General features: G+C 36.6%; 1 protein-coding gene and 1 pseudogene across 1 annotated transcript; one reads left to right on the forward strand and one right to left on the reverse strand.

Annotated features, from left to right (window-relative positions):
• Positions 1–5862: 5862 nt before the first annotated feature.
• LOC120260715 (surfeit locus protein 2-like) lies at positions 5863–12160 on the forward strand. The gene is given in 5 exon segments (XM_039268271.1): positions 5863–6148; positions 6217–6268; positions 6270–6315; positions 6780–7064; positions 12135–12160. Coding segments are annotated over 5 exon segments (636 nt in total). The 5' UTR covers positions 5863–5915; the 3' UTR covers positions 12155–12160.
• A 659-nt stretch (positions 12161–12819) lies between these two features.
• Positions 12820–17509, reverse strand: LOC120259976 (annotated as a pseudogene).
• Positions 17510–25933: the final 8424 nt, after the last annotated feature.

Raw genomic sequence — 25933 nt, forward strand, 5'->3', positions numbered from 1 at the left:
AACTCAGTAACCGCCAATAATTAGGACATCCAGGCTCGACAATTGCTAGATTTCGTAACCAAACCTACAACCATCAGAAACTATGATGTTCAAATCTGAATACATTTAACCCTTCTCAATATAAACCTTGTTGTAATATTTGGTTCTTACCATATTTGCTTTTGGGCATTACCATCCTAGTAACTCTTTGCCTTTCATTAGATGGAAAGATCACTTGTTCTAGATTACTAGAACGGTTCCACCACTCTAGAAATGAAGATAGCGTTGTATATTTCTCTAACAAGCAATATTGTTTTAATGTTGAGAATGATATATCTTTAGAATTTTTAAAGAGGCTACTTGAAGAGAACTTGGAAGAAGAAGACGGTGAAAGAGTTACACGCATCAAATATAGATTACCTATTTCTCCAAGCCAAGACAACATTTCTTATCGATCATTTAAATTTCGCATTGATAGTGATGTTCAATGATGTTCGATTAAAATAATATATTTCCCAATATTCAAGTTCTTGAATTGTAGCGCCTAGCTAGGTGTTGCTCGCTGTTCCTCCCACAACAACAAATCAACATAGAGATATTCCACCATGCAATGTTAGGGTCACTAACCCACACCAACCACCAACTACACCAACGTACTACTCAGGCGGTGTTAGTGGAGTACGAAGTTATCGAGTCTAATTGAACTCGTGTTCAGTCAAAATGTAAGTTATATGGTGCACTTTTGATGTAACTTGAGTGTTCGCATACATCATTTAGCAAAAATAAGCATATTTGGCAGATTACAAAGTACAATGCCCCTTATACATGCTCTCGACAATGATTTCCCAAGATCATTCAAAGTAGGATTCTAGCATGATTTCTCGGCATACATAGTCTTTGGCCAAGGAAAAGCCAAGTATCAATGTGTCTATTTTGATAGCAGAGATTAGAAATCGATATGCCTCCACTTTGACGTATAGAAAAGTATGGATTGCCAAGTAAAAGCCAATTGAGGCAGCATTTGGTAATTGGGAGGAGTCATACAACGGATTACCAAAATGGTTATCAGCACTACATCAATTTGTCCTTGGAACAATAATTAATCTCTAGACACAAGCTACATATAATGGAAGTTACCTGGTACGTGGTAGTTGCTTTCATAGACTTGTTTTGAGTTTTCCTTCATGTGTGGAGGCTTCCAAATGTTGCAAGCAGGTGGTGCAGATAGATGGTACACAGCTTTATGGAAAATGTAAAGGAATTTTATTGATGGCGATCAGTCAGGGATGGAAATAAAAATATCCTTCAATCGCATTTTGACGATTGTGGAAGAGAGACATTAGATGCGTGATATTTTTCTTAGATCATTTTTGAGCATATATGTGACACCACAAGAAGGAATTTGTTTTATTTCTAATCTCCATAAAGCTATCAAGGGAGCATTCTAAGAAATTGGGCAGAGGATGAATACTCCACTTGCTTACAATGTTTATTGCATTAGGCACATCTCCGCAAACTTCATGCATCATTTCAAAAATAAAGAAATGCAAGGGATAGTTGTTTATGACTTGTTTATGAAAATGACTTGTTTATGTGTTTTAAATAAATAATGTTATCTTTTTTTTATTTTTTATTTTTACTGACTTGCTTTCTTTATGTGATTGACATAGGCTACTTGAGAACAACTCGTGATTATAACTACTAGTATAGTTTGTTTCAAGAATAGAATGTGGAGGCAAAGAGATAGTTGGACAATATACCGCGGAGAAGTGAACTTAAGCATTTGATAAGGAAGGTCAAGGTATGGGGCATGATGACAACCTACCTTGCTGAATGTATTAATTTAGAATTGAAGGGGACAAAGAATCTTCCAATAATAGTTCTGGTTAAGTTAACATATTTCCGATTGGCTGAGTTATTTGTGAGGAAAGGTAAACAAGCACAAGCTCTCGGGATTATATTAGGCCAAACATTCTCAAAAAGTACTATTGTAGATAATTCAAGAAAAATCAACAATCGGTGAGTAACATTTATGTTCACTAATTTGACTGTGAAGAGAATTCCTTCATGGAAGAGGAATTGTCTCCACCACAATATGGTAGGGTGGGTAGTACTCACTGCATTGATATGAGGGCCCAATGGTGCAATTTGGTAGTTTCAAACACTTCATTTTCTTTGCGGCCATGTTATTGTGGCATGTGCTTCTATCCAACTACATTGGCAGGAATATGTGGATAATGTTTACAGGTTTGAAACTATTTTTAATGTATACTATAAAGAGTTTGAAGTAGTGCCCAATGAGGGGTATTGGACCTTGTATAGTAGTCCATGTCTACGACCTAATATTACAATGCGAAGATCTTTGAAAGGGTGTCCCAAATCTACAAGAATTCGTAATACAATGGATATCAGAAAAGTTGGTCAGCGGAAGCATTGTGGTTTATGTTGGAATGAAGGTCATAGTTGTTGGAATTATCCTAATGCACCAGGTTCAAGTAGTCATTCATAATATGTGATTGTCGTAATCGTTTTATAATATATGTAATCCTTTTCATCCATTTAGAGTTTGATATGTGTTTGTCATGGTTAAATTGAAAATGATTTTTTATTGGGGACTATTAAGAAAGGAACAAGTAAAAAAAATGAACAATATTTAAAATAAACACAAATTTGACAGCCATAACATCTGATGGTTGCAGGTTTTAACTGTCAAAATTTAAATAGGGGTTTGAGAAAGAATTGAAATTAAAAAATTTATAAGGTCTTAAATATAAAATATTATGTAAGAAAACCCATTGTAAAAATTTAAATAGGGTTGAAAGAAAAATTTTAAACTAAAAAAATTTAAGAACTTAAATGTAAAATATTATATAAAAAACCATTGTAAAATTTAAATAACTTTGTGTGAAAAAATTTAATTTAAAAAATTTATAAGGTTCTAAATGTAAAATATTATATAAAAAATCTATTATAAAATTAAAAAAAACTGAAAAAGCACAATGTGCAAAAAAGTACCATGCAAGTACCCTGCATAACATGGTACTTTTTACGTATTTTGGTAAATATTTTAAAAAATACACATTTAAATAAATATTTATAAAAAAATATAATATTAAAAAAGCCTATTTGTGTGCACACCTATGCAAACTATTCATATTTGTGCATATTTTATATATCTAATAGATCTTAATGTCAAGTACTGGGAGAGGTACAAGCACAAATATTAATTTTTTATTGGGTGTGAAAGCAAATATTATTTGGTAGAATACCCTAATTGATCCCTGTATTATCTGAAATATGCCCTTTTAGTCCATCTTGTTTTATTTGCCTCGATGAGGTCCCTTTTATTATTTCAATCAAGAAAATCAAGTCCTAATAAGTGACTAGCATTCGATTTTCCGCTCATGGGGTTGATATGGCATTTATATACATATTATATTATTAAAAATATTATTTCTATTATCACATGCCAATTTTCTCACACTCTGCCTCAGACCTTTTTATGATGATCCCTTTATAATGAGGTCTGGTTCTTCAAATTCAAAAACAATAGTTAAGAGAGAAAGATAGAGGAGAGAGAGAGAGAGAGAGAGAGAGAGAGAGAGAGAGAGAGAGAGAGAGTTTTCAAAAGCTTCCCATTGTAACCAATCGGCGATGAGGAGGAGAGGAGGGTTCTAATCAGGGCGCAGGACAAAGCTTTGGGCGAGGAAAAATAGGCAATATGGTTTGAATCGTAGTTTTGCAAATTGGCTATTTTTTAGCTTTTTAGTACTAAAAAAATCGCTTTAGTCGGGTTTAGGGATGTAGGGCTTAGGAGGTCAAGAGGAAGATGCTCACCTGCAAGTACAAGGATGTGCGAGTGATGTGGGAGATGTTGGGCAATGGGCAGAGTCATTTCACTCATCACACCCAAGCGAGGGTAGAGGGGAAATGACACGTGAGGAGTGGGATACTTGGATGCGTTTCCTACCATTTGTGTTGTGGGTTTTAAGCTCTTGCTCGAACGTGTGAGTTTGTGAGCATTTGATATAGATAACCAAGTTTGTTCATAACCAATGGAGAAGAAGAGATCCTCTCTCTCTCTCTCTCTCTCTCTCTCTCTCTCCATCTCTCTCTCTTCTCTCTCTCTTCTCTCTCTCATTCATCCATATTTATGTTTATATGGGAAAGAAGGAACTTGGTGTGATTTGATATGGATGAAGATAATTCTAATGTTTCATGCTTGATGTTTGTTTCCTGCCTTCGCTTTTGGTGAATTTTTGGCATGAGCATATCGATACTCGTGGTTGCCGATGCGAGAAGCGATTACGCGCTACTAAAGTGACGTACAATTGGCGATAGCGACCAAGGGGATATGCTTGGTGTGGAGGAAGAGCCATCCTATATGTAGAAAAAAAATTGGCTAATATCCACTGCGTGTTGATGACGGTAATGACAACGACCATCACGATCGCGACTGGCATTGGGTCGGACGACAACGATGGGGTTGGGAGGACGATGGTCATTAGCGTACTGGATAAAAACTTCATTTAAAAGTTAATTCTCATTCATGTTTAATTTTAAGAAATAATATTTTAATAATATATATATGCCATGCAGGCCCCATGGACGGAAAAATCGAATGTTCGACATGCGATGAGTCTTGATTTTACTCATTGAAATAATAAAGAGACCTTATGAAGGGCAAATAAAACAAGAGGGACTAAAAGGGGCACATTTAAGATAATATAAGGATCAATTAGGGCATTCTACCAATATTATTTTTCTATATATATACAAACAATTAAGAGTTTTTCCAAGGGCAGATCTAAAAATCCCTTATTTTAATTATTCAAAAATTCAAAAATTACATTTATTTATCTTGCAAGTGGTGTTAATGAAAAAGGGGCTCCTCTTTAGAACAAGGTTTTAAAAACCGAACCGCACCGGCAGGTTCAACCAGGAACCGGCCGCCAATCCGATTCATTCATATAGCTTGAATCAGGTCTTAATTGAACCTGCCATGAACCAGTTTAGGACCGGGAATCAGTGAACCAGTTCGACCGGAGCGAGCGGTTCTAAATAAAAATTATTTGATTTTTCATTCTCTGATTTTTCCCTTAAAACAATCAAACCCTAAAACTAGTCTCTCACGGACTCATCCCAACCTCGTCATCTTCTTCCGCCATGGCCGCCTTCATGAGCATCGAGTGAAGAACAACGCATGAGAACTCGGGCGCAGAAGTGACTCGATCCCCTCCGGCAGGAATCGGGAAGTGAAGCAAAGTGGTGGCGGGCGATTATGGAAGGCTCTGCGGCAAAGAAGCCACTTGATCATCTTGTCATCCATTCGTGGGCGAGCTCGCAGTGAGCTGAAAAAAAATCCTCACAGACAGCATAGTGCCGAGCATGCGCACTCTCCGCCCCGCCATTTACCTTTTGTATACCAATGTTGGTTTTCTCCTTGCATGTTCACCTTCTCTCATTTTAGTTATTTGTTAAATATTTATTTTCAGATTATACGTATATATATATACATATATATTTATGGAATTCATGAAAGTGTTGTGAGATTTACTTTTGTATTTTTTTTATTAAAAAAAGAAAATGAAAACAGAGAAGTGCACTATTATCTGATTCTTTTATTTGGCTTAATATTTTAGATGCTGTTTAATTACTAATAACAATGATTGCAAATACAAGTCAATGTTTGACAAAAATTCTTTTGTTTGGCTTAATATTTTTCTCCATTTTTTTCTGATTTTTTTTTTTATAGTTTTATGAAATTTTTTAATTTTATGCATTTAAAAAAAATAATAAAAAATTATTAAATAGGTCGGTCGAACCGGTTGAATCGGTTGAACCACGACCCGGTTAGCCAAGCCGGTGAGGTTATTAAATCCTTGCTTCAGAGCAAAACAGAGCCGAAACCCCAACCTTGCTCTCATTCCGCAACAATGGCAGTTGAACAGAACCAGAAGGAGAAAGAGGGGTCCTTCCTTCTTGGCGCCCCGAAGTTCACAGAGCTCGACGGAGGGCGGCTTCGCTGCTTGGAGACGGGCCACGAGTTACCCGCCCGAGAGAAAGAGTCCTACTCTCGGAGCAAGGCATGCCGTCTCGCCCTCATCGACTCCGCCGTCGCGAAGAAGAAGCCACCTCTCAATATGTTCCGCCCTGATCCTGTTTCCAAGTAGGAATCCTTTTGATTTTTGTACTTCTCTTGTCTTGCTATTTTGTTTTTGTCAACTTGATCTGTAGGTCGAAACTGATGTGTGAGTTGACGGGGGATTCGATTAACAAGACGGAGGAAATATATCTGGAAGCACATTAATGGGAGGAGATTCCTGAACAAATTAGGTAATTGTAGAGAAGGATGGTTGTGATTGTTCAGAGTGGCTGAATCTATTGATGGTTATGGACTTTAATTTAAATGGGGAATTTTTTTTTTCTTCTGGGAATTGGATTTTTATGTTTTGCAGAGTTCCTTCAGTGTTTTTATTTTGAGCACTTTAAGGATGCTTTCTAGTTCTATCTCTTATCTTTTACATGTATGTTTCATTTCAAAGTGCTGAAGATGATGGAAATTTAGACACATAAGTGACAAAAAGTTTTTGGTTAGAAATGGTATGAGATACTTGTTGACTACTGTTGAGTCGAGCAACATCTTATTGTCTATTTGTTTGTTTTTAATATAATAATATCCGATGTTGATGGTAGGAGACATGAAATTTTGTATTGATTAAATAGCGAGCACGTAAAAGTATGATAAACCAACTATTATTTTGTGTTGATCATCACATCGTGTCTGCTCTTATGGTCAGAACAAAAGGAAGCGGACAAGTTGGCATCACCAAAAGAAGTCAAAAAGGACATGAAGCAATCAAAGAAATTAAAAAAGTCCAGCAAGATCACGGTTAAGAAGAAAGGGAAGGATTCAAATGGAAATGGATCTCTGGACAGTAAACCTAAAGCAGACAATAGTGACTCTGAAGAGCCTGATTTTTGGGTACCACCTGTTGGAAGTCGTTGGGACTTTGATGATGGAAAAGATCGCTGGGAATCCTGTGAAAACTCTAATGAAGAAACTGATGATGACATTGGTCAAGGTAATTTAAAGATGTTTCATTCATGACTTTGCTTATTATTTTAGTTTTTATTTATTCTGTTATTCTTTCTATGACTACCATGTTTTTGTGTAACATTTACTGTGGGATAAATGGCTTCAAATTTGCCTTTATATTTTTCTTAAACTTTGATTGTGGGAATATTTCAAAGGTACAAGTTTTTATGGAACATGGATAGTAGTGCTAAACTTATATCGTGAAGCTTAAAGCAAACTATGCAATAATTTACAGTTTTTCTATTCAAGTGGTTGTGTGCAGAATTTATAGCATATTAATTTGAAGTTTTTATGAGCCTGATTTTTATGAGCCTGATTTTTGGAAATAGAAAAGTATGACTGGTTGGGTGATGTAAATGTGATTGGAATTTTCTATGTTCATAGGTTGCTTTTGAAAAATGAATGCTTCAATGCCATTATTAACCTTTTATCATGTTATTAAATTGTAGGCTTTAAAGAAGTTAAACTATTTGTAGAATGGTCATTGAAAAATGGATATGCGCTAATGGATGAATGGCAATTTGGGGAAAAAAGGAGACATTAGAAAATAGAATTTTATTGTTCAAAGTCTCTTGCAAAGATAAAAGGATGGATAAACATATATGATAGTCTTTGACTGTGTTGAGGGTTTATGATCAACCAATACAAAGAAGTTAGAAGATTTATTTTTGTGAGCTCAAAATGATAAATTTTAATAAAATTATGCTTTCAGGAATGCCAATGATATGAATGTGTACAATGCGAAGTGCATGATGTTTGATAGATAGAATTTGTATCATCAATTTTGATAGTTTTTCCTTAGAACTCCTTTAGCCTATTCCTTAACTTTGTTTTTGTGGAGGGCTATGCGGTTGTTTTAATTGTTTGAAAAAATAAAGGGTTAGTGTTTTGGAGATTCTTACAGCTTAGGACTTTAAGAAGCTTAGAACTACTACTTTTCAGATATGAGAATCCCATCCTTGTTTGCCATCCATCTAGCAAATCAACACACATTTTCTCATAGACTGGAACTCTTCTTTTTGCGATCTTCATCTTCCAACTTTTACTCACCGCGTGCCTATAATATCTAATCTGCTTTTTAATGAATTCCATGATATCTGATTATGGTTTTATTATTATATAATGTCGTATTGCATGTTCAATAAAAGAAACTTCAAATATTGCATATGTAGGCAGCTGACTACATATGTAGGCTACATATCTTTATATTATATCTTGGTTCTCATATAAGATATGCTATGAAGTTGCCCAACCACCTCTATTGATGTGGTTCATGCAGCCACATATTGAAACATTGTATGATGATCAACATTACTAGGTCATTAACATAAGTAGTGACTAGGTACCTTGCCTATCCATCATTGGAACTTTGGTCAAAGAGGATACATGGACCCTAGCCATATTTTATTAAAAAATATGATAATTTTTATATCTTCATTAAAATTAATAGATAATATTAGTTAGTTTTATGTTTGGAATAATTCTATTGTTTAGTAATTTTTAATACTATTTGTTGTTTAAAATATCTTGAGGCAATATGTCCCTTTTTAAAAGATCCCACATGGCCCTTTTGCTTGTTTGATGATGGCACGTGGTCCTCCATTTAGCAAGAGGTGGCATTTCTCTGTAAAAGATAAAAGGGGGCCACATGTGTGTGATCAGTGTTACCTGGATATAACAAATTGATTTCTAAATGTGCTTGAACATTAAAATTTGAAATGTTAATTGAATGGTAGTCACTAGTGTGTGTTGCTTGTTGTTCAAAAAACAATACTGTGCTGTGATCAATTGTTGAAAGTAGCATAGAGTATATATAAAAGGGTTTTATATTTAATTTACTGAACATTCCTTACTGATGTCTTTTGGAGTGATTGTATGTAGAAGAAAAATCTTATATATATATATATATATATCGCCTACCATCATACCTGACATATGACTTAATGAGTTTGAGAAAGAGACCATAGGCAAGAGAAGCCTATTTTAAAATTTGGTTGGAGAATGAGTTTTGTCCTCAAGGAACTAGAAATTCAATTTGTTACATGAACCTTGTTTCAGTTATTAATAGCATATTGTGTCATGTGGAGATTCAACTATCACATACCAAGAGTTCAATCCACTTGGATCTCTATTAGAACTTTAAGGCTAAAAAAGCAATGGACAAATAATATGCAATAATGCAAAAGTGATTGAACCACCCAGCATTTATTTAAAAATGTCCTGCTTTTTGAACTTTTAGATGGCTATGGGTGAATAGCACTGATGATAAGAGTGACATGTTATTTCATGTAGGATTTAAAGAGCATATGTTAAGAAGAAATTGGCATGTAAGGGAACTGTAAAGTCAGTCCAAAGCGGTTTAGTGTTATTTTTTGCGGTGCTAGAATATATGTGAAAATAAGGAAAGCACTAAGTTGTTTCTGAGAGGAAAGTATGCACTTTCTGCAATTTTTCAAGAGGAAAATATCATAATGTTTTTCATTCTCTTATCTTTATTTTCTTCACATTTTGGTTGGAAGAATCAAAAAGCAGTTTGCTTTTCTAGTTGAATGTCCAAATTGATTTGGAAAAATCATGCCATATCAGATGAAACTACTTCTTTTCACTTTCTCAAGAGACAAATTTATTTCTTCACTAGTCCTTTTCCCCAATTGCTTAAGGAAGTTAAGAGTGTGTTTTATTACTTCCAGTTGATTGCGCTTTGAGCAACAAGATTTGGCTCTAAGAGTGATAAATATGTCCAGCTTATGCCAATTCATGGACCTTATTTTTACAGAGGATCTTCTGTTTGTGGTTTTATACTTGAATAGCAATCCAGGAGCCAACTAGGAAGCGATTGAAGATGCACGCTTTGTTAACACAATGTGTCAATGCAGAGGACTAGCCAAGGCTGTCTATCTATTTCATTGAGCATGTCTAGTCTTCTTATCGATGATCTCTCTGCTAATGTTAGCGCTCTTTTTCATCTCTAATTTTCAATGCTTGAAGTGGAAGTCTGCCCTTCCTTGCATAGCATATTCAGGCCACGTCAGCATCTTTAGTTCGCGTGAGTTTCCATAGTCACTGATCTGGAGCCCTTTGGATTCCTGCTGCTCTTGCCCCTAGCATCAGTCGGTCACTCGAGGAGCAAGCCAGTTGAGTTAGGCGTAGATAGTTAAGTTGTGTACCTGTTAGGGTTTTTAATTCCTTTTCCCTTTGTAGAAATTTGCTGGGTAGTAGCTGTGTTGTTGCTGTTGTATATGTTAGTGATTGACTTGGAATTACACATCCACTGTGTATAACATTGCTCGCTTGATTTCAGTCTGAATCAGCCTCCGCTTATATTTCGTGATTGACTAAATACTCTTTATTTTGCAAGTATTTTTCGCTTTTATGCACATTAAAACATGTCATTCTCTAATTTGCGATTAGTTTTCGCTAGGTTATTCCTTTGCCTCCCATTGCTTCATTGCCCAAAAGTTTCCTTTAATATGTGTGTACAGATTGACTTCCATGCTGCAGATAACAGTGTTGCCCTTTTAATTAGCTGTGTCTGCATGCAGTAGTGAGGAACGCTTATGCAATTCATTTAAGTATTTTTATGAGTTTGAAATTTTACATCTACCTTAATAAGTTTAACTTCATGATTACACTAATTACCTAAATATCTGTTGGTGGTGACTCTTTTGTGCAAGTATATTCTGTTTTTCTGGACCCTGATAAGGCAGATGCTAAAATAAAGTGAGGCCAAGTTTTGCAACTGATATTTTCATAAAAATAGAACCAAATGAGATCATTTTGATAATTTCAAGCATAAAATTTCAATAATATTTTTCCATAAAAGAAAAGCGCATTGTGATTTGTCTCTGATTTTTATTATTCTGATGCAAAGTATTATATTTATTTGATACCCCTGTTCCAATAAGATCTTAGTAATTTGATCCACTTCAGCTGGTGAAGAATGATACGGTTTGACGCACTGTGGGGTTGGAAAATATCTATTATTGCCTCTTTTACTATCCATTTTTAGTGTGTTCTTATATAATGCTTAATAGGAGCTTATAAGTATTCTCATGTGTCCACAAAGCCTCTAAAACTACCTGAACTAGCGTACGACAAAGTATTTGAATGACTTATTTTGAAACAAATATAAAATTTGTATTCAGATAATGACTGTCCCTGTGTGCATATACATAATCTCTTTTGTTGAACACATTGATAGGCCCTAAATGTTTGCTCCCAAATGCCATCTCAACTAGATTTTTAACTCATTACATACACTAACCTGAAGGAAAACGCCCCTCATTGATGAGCCTTTTCATTAACGAGTGGTTCTTGGATAAGATTGCTTTTGTTGCACTCAAAAGATTGCCATACTGATTCATCTGAGATCCTGTACGTTTTTAGCATATATACCTGATAAATAAGGTTGTTTCTTTTCATGGATGTTTGAATAAATCACCTTTCCATAGACGAAGTGAAAATATTAAACCTTCATAATGTATGTGGAAGGAAATCATTGGTTGGCTGTATGTGTAAGTCAATGCAGATGCCATAATTGTTATACTTTGTGTTCTAAAATGTAGAAATGTAGTATGGATGGCATAAACTAGCATATTTCAACTCCTTACATGTGGAATTTCTAATATTCTTTCTCGGAAATATTTGTATAATCTTATTTACTGCAACATGTCTCTCGTAATATGATACTGATTGAATATAACTGGTGAAACTTTAGATATATGCTCTCTTTCTTTGGTTCTGAATCTGATTATGTTTTTGGATAATCAGGTAAACATTTGCACTCAATGGTTAAACATGATGATAATGTTGCCCCTTCTCGAAACTCCTGCTTTCTAATTACTTTATTCTTCTTATGAGAATTTGGCAATTTTATGGCTATATTCTACTGAACCCTTTTTGTTTTCAAAGAGCCCAGAGCCTAGAAAGGACGATGTTGAATCCAGTGAACTCTCGATGCAGATATCTAGCAAACCTTAGTTGAAATATTTTCGAGTTGGTATTGTGTGAGAGATAATATTTAATATGTGATGATTGTTGTTAATGTATCTGGCAGGACCAAGCGGATGTCAATAGCAGTGGACCCAGTAGCTTTGCCTCAAGGGAAGAAGAAGATTAAGAGCTCCTCTCCAAACTTCTTTCAAAATGGTAACCAGAACGTGTAAGTGGCATATACAGGTAAGGCGTATAAGCCTACAAGGCATTTCAACTTATGAGTGCCCTCCTGTTATTTAATGTGTCATATCTTTGTCATCTACATGGCCTCTATAAATGGTCTGCCATTTTGAACAATGAATTAACACAGTGAGCTTGAAGTCTCTGTCTCCTTAAGACCAAGAGCAAGTGTTTCTCATATGCTCCAAATAGGTGTGTTTTCTCTCAAGTTTACTAGTGCAAACAAATAAGTATACGTAAAAAGATTCCTGATAAAGTGAAATTACTTTGTTTCGTCTATTCCATCTCACATGGACATTCTTCTCGGACTACTTTATTATGTGCGTGTTTCTCTTTCACAAATGGCAGTAGTAGACACAGATCACAGAGCATCTGGCCACCTGATACAATAAACTTGGCAAGAGTCTCTCTGTAAAACAGTCCAACAAGTCCTGCATAGCTGCTGCGACCATCTTGAGGTGTAAACAGACTGGAATAAATGATTGAATAGGATGTAGCAGAGCCACTCAGAAGAAACAATACACCGTGGAATTTCTTCAACCCCTGCGATGAGACGTGCTGCCATTTTAGAATTGCTCCAAATCCACAGCAAATTCTTTTCCACAGCTGAGATCACAAAGCACAGCAGGAAGGCAGCATGCAACTGAACACAATGCAACCAGACCTGTGGTAGTAAGCACCAGCGCAGGCATGGAAACACATGTGTTTCCATTATCTGAGTTCCTGACCCTTAGAAACTTGGCCCAAGAAGCTAGTATGGATACTGTCAGCAACTATGAAGACATGAAATATACAATGATGTCATGATGAATTGTGCAGTTCTCCTTCGAGCTATTAAGAGCTCTGAACTGTTTTAGGCTTCTAAGCAAAGTTAATTGGGGGTAACGCCTGATGTTGCTGAAGTCCATCATAGCAAATATGCAATGCATGAAAGGTTGAAAACTCCCTATGGAGATCCAATCTCATTAGTGACATACTTTGGAAGCTCAAAGTTGGAAGGAGGAGTGTGGGTAAGTCGAGCCAAAGAGAATGATTTTAATTCAGTTATTAGAGTCATTGAAGTGTTGAAGGGAAGATGGGAGACAAAGGAGGAGGATGAGCTTGCCATTTTTATTATTGGGATTAGAAGACTCTTGAGAGTCTTTCCAAGTTTGAACATGCCTTGCAGAAAGAGTTTCAGATGATGTCAGAATTGCTTCTTGTTTATGGTCCTGGTTGTAGATGTCCACTTTTGTAAACTCTTAAATTTCTTTTATACTCTCCTCATGAATACAATGCATGTTCATCTCCCCATATTCATGAACTTCATAAGAAAATTAAGTATATGTCAAAAATTAATAAATGAAGCTGATGTATTTGCTTTCTCTCTCAACTTCTGTGTATTGTCTCTCAATCTTTTTAACAAAGAGCAAAAATATAATGGAAAGATTACACCATAGGATTGTATAGGAGTATCGAGAACAAAATTGAGAACATGATCGCCTATCGCCTTAATATTTTAATCTTTTATTATAATTTCATCCACCGAGTTCAATCCATACGGGAATCGACTTGTAGTTTAGCCAGACAGCCAGGTAGCTAGACAGCTCATCGATATCATAATGACACGCTGGTCTCAAATATATGCATAAAAATATAATAACTTCCTATAATGCCTTTACTAAATTACTCATCTCACGCCACGCACAAACATCCAAAATCTGTGAAACTACACTCAACTACACATATCTAACTTCACTCCAAAGCTCATTCCCATCTATACATTTCCTCACTATATTATACCTTTTCAAATTTTATAATATAGTCCTCTGAATGATTTATAATTAACTTAGAAGAAAATCATACAATCTTTTAATTTTGCAATACAATCCATTGTCTAACTCAATTAATTTGAATGTATATTTCAACATAAAGCATGTTCAAGGAGTAGTGCAAGAGAACTCGATTCAACCATCTATCTATTAAAATTATATTGAATTGAAACTAAAACCCTGTCATATTAACCTACAACTATTTCTATAACAATGAAATTTAGTGTTAGAAAATGGAGCCTGATCTCACAAAATAAGGTAGTATAAACAGAGCTCAAGAGCTAATTTATTAAAAAACTGGCATTTCAAAATCCCTCAATTCAAGTGTGGTTCTCAAAAAAACCTATTTTATTTTTATCTCTAAAAGCCTCCATCCTAACAAAACAAAACGTAAGATGGTTAAAACACCATAGATTTTTCTTTTATTAGCCTTCAATTTCAATGTAATCCCAATGTTATGACATAAATTAGAAGCCAATTAATATAAAAAAAATATTATTTTTATTATTAAAATTGTTAAAATGAACAAATCACTCACCGTTGTGAGAGGGAATTTTTTAAAATATTATCCTTCTATTTTTTTAGTTGAGTTTTTAATAATATTTTATCTCACATAATTACTCGTATTGTTTAGGCAGACAGCTAGACAACTGACTCAAGTTTGTATTAATGTCTTTTATAAAATATATATAAAAGAGTTTGTATCAATGTACCAAAAAGCCATGAATCTCAATAAAAATGAATTTAATGTACGAACAATCACGTAATCTACGGCCTTTTTACAAAGAAAAATTTGTAAAAATCATTTTTCTTCTTTGAGATGAAGTTACAGATCTACAGCTACTGTCCCTGCACACTTTCCAGCCTTTCTCCAGACTCTCTGTCCTCTTTGTCTTCTCCAAACAGGACATGAATCTTGCAAATGCCACCTTCTTCACCAAAAGCCTCCACATCTCATCATCTCCCTTTCCTTCCTCCTCCCGTTTCCTCATTTGAAACTGCCTAAATATCAAACCAAAAAGAAAACACAAGATTCAATATATCCCAATCTAATCCAATCTCAAGACAATAGAATGAAAAACCTAAGCTATATATTTACTCACTTGCAGAGCGGAACTTTGCAAAAATTCAGTCCGGCACAAAGAGAGGGAATGAAGGCTAGAAAAATTTGCCACATCCTTTTGCAATGTGTGCATTTACCAGGGGCAAGCTTCTTCGAGCATAATGGCAAGTGAAGGATGAGCTGCTGCAATCCCCTCACAAGTAGAGAAACTACCACAAGGTCCTCTGCTCGTGCTTGCACAACCACATCCAAAGGACCAACATTAGTACATCCCTCTGTGCAGATAAGTGATCCAAGCATTCCAACATCTTGTACCAGCTGCATGTACACACCTTGTTCCTCTTTCCTTCTTCTCATCCTCTTCATTCTCTGTTCATAAAGAAAGAATTAAGCATAACTTGCCTTATGTAATTCAAAAAAATCAAGGACCATGTGTTATTGAATGCATACCAAATCCTTTTTCTTGGATGAATTGCAGGATCTCGAGTTCCAGTTGTGGGTCATGTGCTTGAATGAATCTCCATGACTCTGCGCATTGAACACCGGTCAAGTCCTGAGTTAGCACTACCATGCATTTGATGTAAAGCCGCCGTGCGTCGCACCATTTTGCAAGTTTAAGAGTGTCGATCACGTTCACCGTGCTCACAATAAGACCGGCCTCGCATACGCGCTTGAGCCACTGCACTCGGTATGTATGAGACAATGCAAGCAAATGCATGCTGTAAGTTTCTCCATCTCTTCGACTTCTTCCTTATCGGATGATCTCCATTTGGAGGAGTAGAGAAGGCGAACAAATGAAAGGACTGCATCGCAAGGAACTCCCAAGAACTTTGATTTGCTGTCTTGAGTTAGATGAACATCTTCTTGCATGTTCCAACATCCTCTCCAGCACTGGTGAAGCTCAAGGCCTGAAGAAAAATAAAAATAACTTATAGAGATTAGATCAAATGACCAAATTTTATATCCAATACTTGATGGAAATGATCAAGAAAATGGCATGTGTGAGAACATACAAGGATGTTTTGCATTGGCATAGATGGTAGGGGCCAGAGGATGTTTGGATTTGAACATCTGTGAAATTTTCGGCATTCTGTTGCCATTGTTTGAAGGCTTTTGGATTTGTTGAGGGCATTCATGTTTGGAAAGAGAAGTGAGAATAAAGAAGATAAATAAAAAACAGAAGAAATAAAGAAGAAGAAGAAGAGTTTGATGTTTTCTTGGGGGTTAATTTGGTGAGAAGGTGATAAAGAAAGGGCAAAGGAGAAGATGATGATGATGATGATGAGAAAGATAGAGAGATTGAGAAGAAGAGGAGAATGAATATTTATAAAATTGCAAGACCATGATAAGGACTATAATAAGGAGTTTGATTTGCTATGCTTGGAATTGGTGGTGATAAGGTATTAGGGGGATAAGAGAGCTTTGTCAGCACCAGCTCAGGATCACCGGCTTAGCTTTAGTCTTGTTGTCTAAACTTCTAATCTCAACCTTTTTTTAATTTATTAATTTATTTTTATGTAAAAAATTTGCACAAAATGTATATATGCGTAAAGTAAAATCAATATTTTTTATGCTTATCTATATTTTTTAAAAAAAATTAAATTATTTAAGATTTATTAAAATAATAGAAACGGCGTGTGATAATCGGACACGGATCTTCATCTAGGTATTGTTTTGAAAAGAAGTATTCATTTTTTCAATTAGGTGTTTTGATATTAATTGTTAGATTTAATGTAAAACAAGATTGAATTAATTTTTTTTAATAATAGAAATATATATATATATATGTAAAGTATAATTTATTATAAGTTAGGACTACCATGATTTTCTTGTTTGCTTAAGTTTAACATGTAAATTGTCATACATGAGGACCACATTGATAATTCTAGATCAACCCTCGTGTGTTATTTAAGAACTTTTCTTGGATGTTTCATTGTTGTTGAATGGTTTTTCCAAGTTGGAAGCATGTTCTTTCTTTCTTTTTTAATTTATTCTTTCCTTGATAGACTGACCACCTGTACAGCTGGTGATTTTTTTCTCTAACCAAATTAGGATAGTTTTCAAATTGATTATTAATTAATTCATGTTAATACGCTTCCAACTATCTCTTGTTGTACTCCCTATATATGGTGCACCAATCAATGGACAATGTATCTCTTTTTACAATCAATCTTTTCATGGTATCACCCTAAAATCAGTTCCCCCGCCTAGCTCATCCTCTCTCCCTATCCTTGCCATGGGCGACCAAACGACACCAAAGACCAAGAGATTTCAGCGGCACCCCACGTCCCAATGTCAAAAATTCGCATCCCCTTCAACCTCACCCTCTCTCCCCCCAACTACACCACATGGCGTGAACTCTTCCTCGTTCTCGTCCGTCATTTCCTCCCTCAAAACCCATCTAGATGGCCCCTGGCCTACCGGGCGCCTCCGTGATTGGGACCTCGATAACTTCACCGTTGTCTCCCGGGTTGTACAAAGATGATCTCCGAAAAATCTTGGGCATTGTCCTCGACCGCATGGCTGCAAGACATGATTTGGACAAGCATCGATGGCCTCTTCTGCAACAACAGGAATGCGCGTCCTCGCTCTCGAAGCTGAGTTCCGCGGCACCGCACAAGGGGATTTGCCTGTGCTACAGTACTGTCAGAAGATGAAGTCCCTCGTTGATGTTCTCGGCGCTCTCGACCACGCCATCAGTGACGAGACTCTCGTCGTCACCATCCTCCGTGGCCTCACCGAGCGTTTCTCGACGATCTCCACCATCATCGCCTGCAAGACTCCGTTTCCCGACTTTCTGGAGGTGCGTACTCTTTTGCAGATGAATGAGGCGTCTCACACCAAGCCGGCGGTGGCTCCCACCGATCTCTACTCCTCCACCGACAACCCCTCTACTCCGCGCACGTACAACTACTCCACCAACCGCAACAATGGCGGTTGCGGCAAGGGAGGCAAGTACAAACCCAAGCCGAAGAAGGTCGGCGATAGAGGTGGCGGCTCGCCCAGTGGCAACATCTTTCAAGGTGGCTCAGTCCCGTTCTTCAACCCTATGACAAGCACCTTTCAACTCTGGCCAATGTCGGCCCCTACGCGCACATGGCAGACCCCCGCTTCTGTACCGAGCCAAGGCATCTTGGGCAAGTGCCCGAGCGCTCCTGCACCGCAGGCCCATTTGACGACAACACAAGGTGGGTCATCTCATGCGCTAGCAGGATGGGATGCTAACTCCCTCATCCAAGCGATGAACACCATGAGCCTTCGTCCACCGGGCGACTCTGACTGGTACATGGACTCCGGTATACTCTCGTGCTTCCTCCCTTCTTCTCACTCTCAATACGTCGTTGTCGGTGACGGTTCCCGTCTCCCCGTCACTGCCACTGGTCGTACCGCCATTCCTTCCACTACCAAAAACCTTTCTCTAAACAATGTCTTAGTTTCTCCCGGCCTCATTAAAAACCTAATCTCTTTTCGTCAATTTACTACTGATAATTTTTATTCCGTCGAATTTGACCCTTTTGGTCATTCTGTGAAGGAACTCCAAACCGGGACGATGATTCTGAGGTGCAATAGCTCCGACGGACTCTATCCCATACACATTCCCGCACAATCAGCGCCTCATGCCCTTGCTGCTTACGTCCTCTCTGAAAACTTTGGCATCACTGACTCGGTCATATAGGCCGTTCGGCTCTCTTTCATTTAGCACGTTCATCTCTTATTTCATGTAATAAATGCATGAGTCGTGACATTTGCCATGCTTGTCAACTCGGTCGACACATTCAATTACCTTTTAGTTCATCTGTTTCTCGCACTACTAAGGCTTTTGAACTTATAGATTGTGATCTTTGGACATCTCCAATTCCTATTGTTTCCGGCCTAAAATACTATCTTGTTTGTCTTGATGATTTCACACATTTCTTATGGACCTTTCCACTGCATTTCAAATCCTATACCTTCCCCACCCTCAAAATATTTATCACTTTTGTCTCCACCCAATTTCATACCACCCCACAAAAACATACATGCATGACAACGGAGGTGAGTTTGACAACCCTTACGCTCGATCTTTCTTCTTGGACAATGGCATCCAACTTTGTGTTTTCATGCCCCCACATCTCACAACAAAATGGCAAGGCTGAACATGTGATTCGCTCTACAAACAACATCATCTGCTCCCTTCTTTTCCAAGCCTCTATGCCTCCACATTATTGGGCGAAGCCCTATCCACTACCACTTATCTTTTCAACCCTACACCCCTACCAAAACACTCCAAAATCGCACTCTCATCCACTGTTTGCACAATAGAACACCCTCTTATAACCATCTCCGTGTCTTTGGATATCGTTGCTACCCCAACCTATCTACCACAACAGGCCACAAGCTCGCTCCTCGCTCCGTCGACTGTGTTTTTCTTGGCTATCCCACAAACCGCAAGGGCAACAAATGCCTTGATCTCCAAACAAACCATGTCATCATTTCCCGTCATGTCATCTTTGACGAGGACTCTTTTCCCTTTACCAAAACCACCAAATCTACCCTAGCTAGCTACACCTTTCTTGAGCACGATAACCTGGTTTTAGGGTCTCTTTCAGGTGCATCAACACCAGGCGGTGTGGCTCTCCCTTCAGTTGGTCCGGCGAGTGCCACTATTGCAACAACAAGGCCGGCAGCAGCCAGCTCCGGTGAACCTACTGAACCTTTACCTCCAGCATTCTCTGGTGGGCCACATGGGCCACCCACGGAAATCATCGTGCCCTCCACCATTGCGCGTGTCGTACCCATCATCCCGATCAACAACGCGCACACTATGCGGACTCCAGGCAAGTCCGATCTGCGTGTCCTTCCTCAAGACATCCTCGACTTCCACGTCGACACGCTCTTGCCGATTCCTAAGACCTACCATGGCGCTCTCAAGGACCCGAAAATGGCGAAACGCCATGCTTGACGTGTTTCATACTCTTACCGCCAACAAGACATGGACTCTCGTTCCTCGCCCCACCAACGCGAACATCGTCACCAGCAAATGAATTTTTCGTCACAAGATCAACTCCGACGTATCACTTGCCCTGTACAAGGCCTGCTGGGTTCTCCGCAGCATCTCCAAGCAACCTGGTATCAACTACGACGAGAAGTTTAGCCCAGTTGTAAAACTGGCCATGATCCACACCGTCCTCTTCATCGCTCTCGGCAGCAATTGGCCTGTTCATCAACTCGACGTGAAGAACACCTTCCTACATAGGACACTCGAGGAGATGTTCTACTATCAACAGCCTCCCGGCTTCGTCGACGACGCTTTACCTGACCACGTGTGCCGCCTCAACAAATCTTTATACGGGCTCAAGCAGGCTCCTCACGCGTGGTTCAGCTGCTTCGCCACGTACATCATCTCCATCGGCTTCGTCGCTTCAAAGAGTGACCCATCCCTTTTCATCTACACTAGTAGCGTAGACACCGCCTACTTACTTCTGTACGTCAACGACATCCTTATCTCAGCAAGCTCTTCGGGCCTACTGAACTCTATCATCGAGCTCCTCCACCGGGAATTCTCTATGACCGATCTTGGTCCCCTTCACTACTTTCTTGGCATCTCCATCAAATGCTCGACCCATGATTTTTCCTCTCGCAAGAGAAATATGCGCATGAGATAATAGCCCGGGTAGGCATGGACTCGTGCAATCCGTGCGCCACGCCGATGGATACCCGAGTCAAGCTCCCTGCTTGTGTCGGCACCCTAGTGGCCGACACCGCCCTCTACAGGAGTCTCGCTGGTGCTCTCCAGTACTTAACATTCACTCGTCACGACGTCACACATGTTGTCCAGCAGGTTTGCTTGCATATGTATGATCCTAGGGAGCCGCATCTCGACCTTGTCAAGCGCATCTTGCGCTACCTCAAGGGCACCACTGCTCTTAGTCGTGAGCTCACTGCTTCCACTTGTACCGATCTAGTGGCCTACTTTGACGCCGACTAAGCCGGGTGTCCAGACACCCGTAAATCGACCTCCGGCTATGCCATCTTCCTTGGTAACAACCTGGTTTCTTGGTCTTCAAAACGACAACCTACGGTATCCCGCTCAAGCGCCGAAGTGGAGTATTGTTGCGTTACAAATGCTGTCGCCGAATGTAGTTGGCTTCGTCAACTTCTCACCGAGCTCTGTAGACCGCCGCAGAATGCTACCATTGTCTATTGCGACAATGTCTCTGCCGTCTATCTCTCTACAAATCCGGTTCAACATCAGCGGACAAAACATGTGGAGATTGATCTTTATTTTGTTCGCGATCCGATTGCCTTTGGCGACGTCCGCATGATACATTTTCCCTCGTCATCACAATATGCAGATATCTTCACCAAGGGACTACCCTCTACACTCTTCCTCGACTTTCGATCCAGTCTCAGCGTCCGCCATGCTCCGGGTTGATACTGCGGCGGCGCCGGGAGGGGGGTGATAGACTACCTGTACAACTCACCAACGGATTTCTCTCTAACCAAATTAGGATAGTTTTCAAATTGATTATTGATTGATTCATATTATTAAGCTTTCCAACTATCTCTTGTTGTACTCCTATATATGGTGCACCAATAAATGGACAATGTATCTCTCTTTTGCAATCAATCTTTCATTCCTAACATTATATATAATTTTTTTTTTTTTTGGAAAAGTGAAAATTGATGAAAAATTATTTATTTATTTATGTATTGAATGATATTTCATTACTAGCTTGTTTTGGATAAATAATATTTTTATAATAATATTTCCTTATTGATATTTAGTTTTAATTTTTAGATCTTGTAATATGGAGAAGTAAATAATATTTTCCATTTTTTTATTTTATTTTATTTTATTTTTTTATAATTTATAATTTATAATTTCTTATAACCATTGTGAGCATTTAGGATATTTTTTAAAAAAAAATCAATTTGTTACTTAAATTTTCTTGTTAAATTTAGCAAATTGTACATTTTGGAGAGATTCTTATATAAATAATATAGAAAAACTTCATTATAAAAAAGTAAATTAATAATACTGTAATTAAGCCAATTATTAATTATTTAAATTAATAAATATATTTCTCTATTATATTATAAAAATAAATAAGAAGAGAAACCTATGATTAGAAAAAGGTGGGTCATGAAAGGGATATATAATCATATATTCCAATTTCGATGTCGTAATATTTGAGGATTTCATGGATCAATTGAATGAATGCCTAACTCATTCGCAACCACCAACTACCTTCTGGAGAGTCGGTTTTCTTTTATTTATTAATTTCATATTTATATAAATTGATATTATCTTAGAAAATGTATGTGTTGAAAATCTGTCTCGTTACTTTTGCTATGGCATATTGTGGGGGTTGTTATTGGATTGGCTTTCCCAAATTAAGCCAAGAAGTTTTTTTTCATTAATAAAAGTTAAAGATTTTCCGTTGTAATACAAAGAAAAAAAACATTTTAAAACGTGGAATGATTAGACTCACCCATGTGGTATGATTTAGGCTCATATAGTCAGATTTCAGTGCCAAGTCATCCAATAGGGCAAGATTGAATCTTGTATGGCAGCAAAATTCATTGGACTATTTAGTATGGGTAAATTTTCCAAGTGAGTATCTAAGTTTGACAATATATCAGTTTGAATACTAACTTTCAATTTGTATCAAAATGGGCACCAAATTTTAATTTTATTTCTCCAGCTGGGTAATTAGGGATTTCCGATGGGTTTTTGGTGATGTGAAGCAGGAAAGCTTGCGTGGATGCCCTAGGTCCACGTCACTGACTCACCAACTCAGCCACTTAACCAATGTGGCTTTTTTTTGGTCCACGTAGGGCATACATGTCAGCTTCTTGCCCATCATCCTTTTCTTTCCCCCTCTCTCCAGAATACTATAGCCTTGGTGACATGAACCCAGGGCATCCACGAAAGCTTTCCGCCATCCATGTCACAAAAAATCTATCGGAAATTCCCAATTACCCTGTCGAAGAAATGAAATTAAAACTTGATGTTCATTTTGATACAAATTGAAAGTTAATGCTCAAACTGATATAAGGCCAAACTTAGGTACCCACCAGAAAAATTTACCCATTTAGTATAGAGGAATAAATCTCCAATCGAAGTAGGAGTTGCTCGGCCATTGAATGGAGAGATTAAAGAATTAACCTAGCATTCTAATGAAAAAATTGAATAATTAAAGACAAGAAACTACGGTGTCGTTTGACATTGTTTTTGTTTTTCTGGTTTTTGTTTTTGTTTCTTTTATGTTTTGTTTTTGTTTTGTTATCAATTTTTTTTAAATAAAAACAAGTTTGAATACAAAAGTTGTATGTTTCGGAAAGAAAAAAAAAGTATTGTAAATTTTGTACTGTTTTCTTAATTTATATTTTTATAATTATTATAGTTTTTTATATTAGTACACAAAATTAACTTGTATTAGTAAACAAAGTTTTTTTATATGTATTTTTATTGAAAAATATATAAAAATAATGAGATGTTAAATTTTTATAAAATTGTATTAATGACAACACATGATATATAGATCTTTTGTGATAATTAGAAAAGATTTAAAGGGAAAAAATGAAGGATATTTCACGAGAAAAATCTCAAATCTCAAATTATCTTTATCTAAAATTTTCTACTATATTAAAAAAAAATTACAAATAAATATCAAAAAAGCGATAGGATAAAATAAATTTTGAGATTGGAAAAAATCAAGAAAAAAATTTTGAAGAAAAAATGAGGATGCACCTCTCGGATCAGCTGGCACATTTGTCTAAACCATTAATGCCTATAAGGAAAAGATAGTAATTAATGTGTATAGTGAGATAGGTTAATGTTTTGAAAACATTTTCAAAATAGTTAAAAACATAAAAATTGTGTTTCCACTTTTTTTGAGAACATAGATGTCGTTTTCAAAATTTTTGATAACAAAAATTATTTGCCAAACGTGTTTTTCTTGTTTTGTTTCTAAAATTTAGAAATAACAACAAAAACATAGATTTAGCAACAATGCCAAACAACCCCTAGAGGTGTTTGGTTGCAAGATATGGAGTGGGAATCATTACTTAGTGATTTCAATGGCTTGCAACATTGGATGACCATGTATGGGAGTTATAAAGGAATGGGTGAGTAATGAGTGAGGAGTGAGGAGATGAATGACAATCCTCCCAAACTCATTCCTCTCAAACTCCTTTTGGGGTGAAATGTCACATTTGCTCATCTTATTTAATAATTAAAATAATAATTTAATTCAATAATAATTAAATAAATAATTCTAATAATAAATAATGATTAAAGTGAAATAATAATAACTGATAAATAAAATAATAATTTAATTTAAATAATAATTAATTAGGTTATTTGAATAATAAATAATAATTAATGTGAAATAATAGTAACTACTAATTAAATATAATAATCTAGTTCAAATAATAATTAAATAAATAATTTTAACAATAAATAATAATTAATGTCAAAAAAATAATAACTAATAATTAAAAATAATAATCTAGTTTAAATAATAATTAAATAGATAATTTTAATAATAAATAATAATTAAAGTGAAATATTTAGTTAAATAAAAATAACAATAGTCAAAATATTTTAAAATTTAAAATAATTATTATTTATTATAAAAGATAATTATTATTTAACCTAACATTTTTTTCTTATTAACTTGTATTAAGGGTATAAAAGTTTTTTTACCACAATTTTCTCTTTTACTTTTCCCCATTCCCAATGAATTACTCTCTCATACCCTCCAACCAAACACAGTTTTTCCTCCATTCCTAATCCATTCCCCCTTATTCTCATTTCTATCTCATTCCTCCTCAATTCCACTCTTTACAAACTAACAACTCTATTAGTTAGTGAGGTGAGAGGGATAAAAAAGGATAATTGTCATTCACATACGGGAGAGAGAACTCCCTAGAGATTTCATTGTTATGTACCCTAAACTCTTTCTTTGTTCTTTTTCCGAAATTCATCATCTCTCTTGAGACATCAATCCCCATTTGACTTAGGTATCAGAGTATCCTTCCCTGGTTATAGGTTTGAATCGAGCTCGATTCTTAAGATTTTGAATGTAGGAATCTAGTAGAGAAATGGTATAAGAGAACCTTGATGAGGTGTGTAGTGGAGCCTCATATCTTGGGAGGAAACCATACTTTGTGATCTATAATATCAACTCTCCCCTCGTAACTAACTGATCAAGGGTTGTCCTAATTTAGATAGAGAAAGAGAGATAATTTTTACATTAATAATTTGGCCCAAATTGTAAATTCTATTGAGAAGTTGTAAGTCTTATGGGAAAGGGTAAGTAGAACCCTAGTCTTTCTTACCTAAAGGAGCAAACCCCTAAATACAATGTAGCTGGGAGCTGAGAATGACCAGCATGTTCATCCCCTCTTTGGACATAAGAAGACTTGGAGCAAAGGTATTGAGTTATGAAAGAAAGATCAAAATCCTTAATTGAGCTTTTCATAATATTGAGTAACAGATAATTTGACTTTGAAGAAAAGATGACCCTCCTCCCCCACCACCACAAGAAAGTGAGGAATAAATTGACTTCCCAAACCTCTAGCCTCTAGTATATGAGTAGACAAAAAATTAGAAAAATTTGGTTTAAACAAAAGCAATACATCTTGTCCTAGTCCTGATCTAAAAGTTTACTAAGAGACTTCTCTTAGAATGAACTAATATGTTAAAAAAACTTCATTTCACTATTTTCGCTTTTGATATTGAAAAATTCATGATGCTCCACTTTTGGCGGGGGTTCGATTGTCACCAAACAAGATATATTACTAGCCTCGCATCAA

This window comes from Dioscorea cayenensis, chromosome 5 (assembly GCF_009730915.1).
Source record: "Dioscorea cayenensis subsp. rotundata cultivar TDr96_F1 chromosome 5, TDr96_F1_v2_PseudoChromosome.rev07_lg8_w22 25.fasta, whole genome shotgun sequence".
In the NCBI taxonomy this organism is placed as follows: domain Eukaryota; kingdom Viridiplantae; phylum Streptophyta; class Magnoliopsida; order Dioscoreales; family Dioscoreaceae; genus Dioscorea; species Dioscorea cayenensis.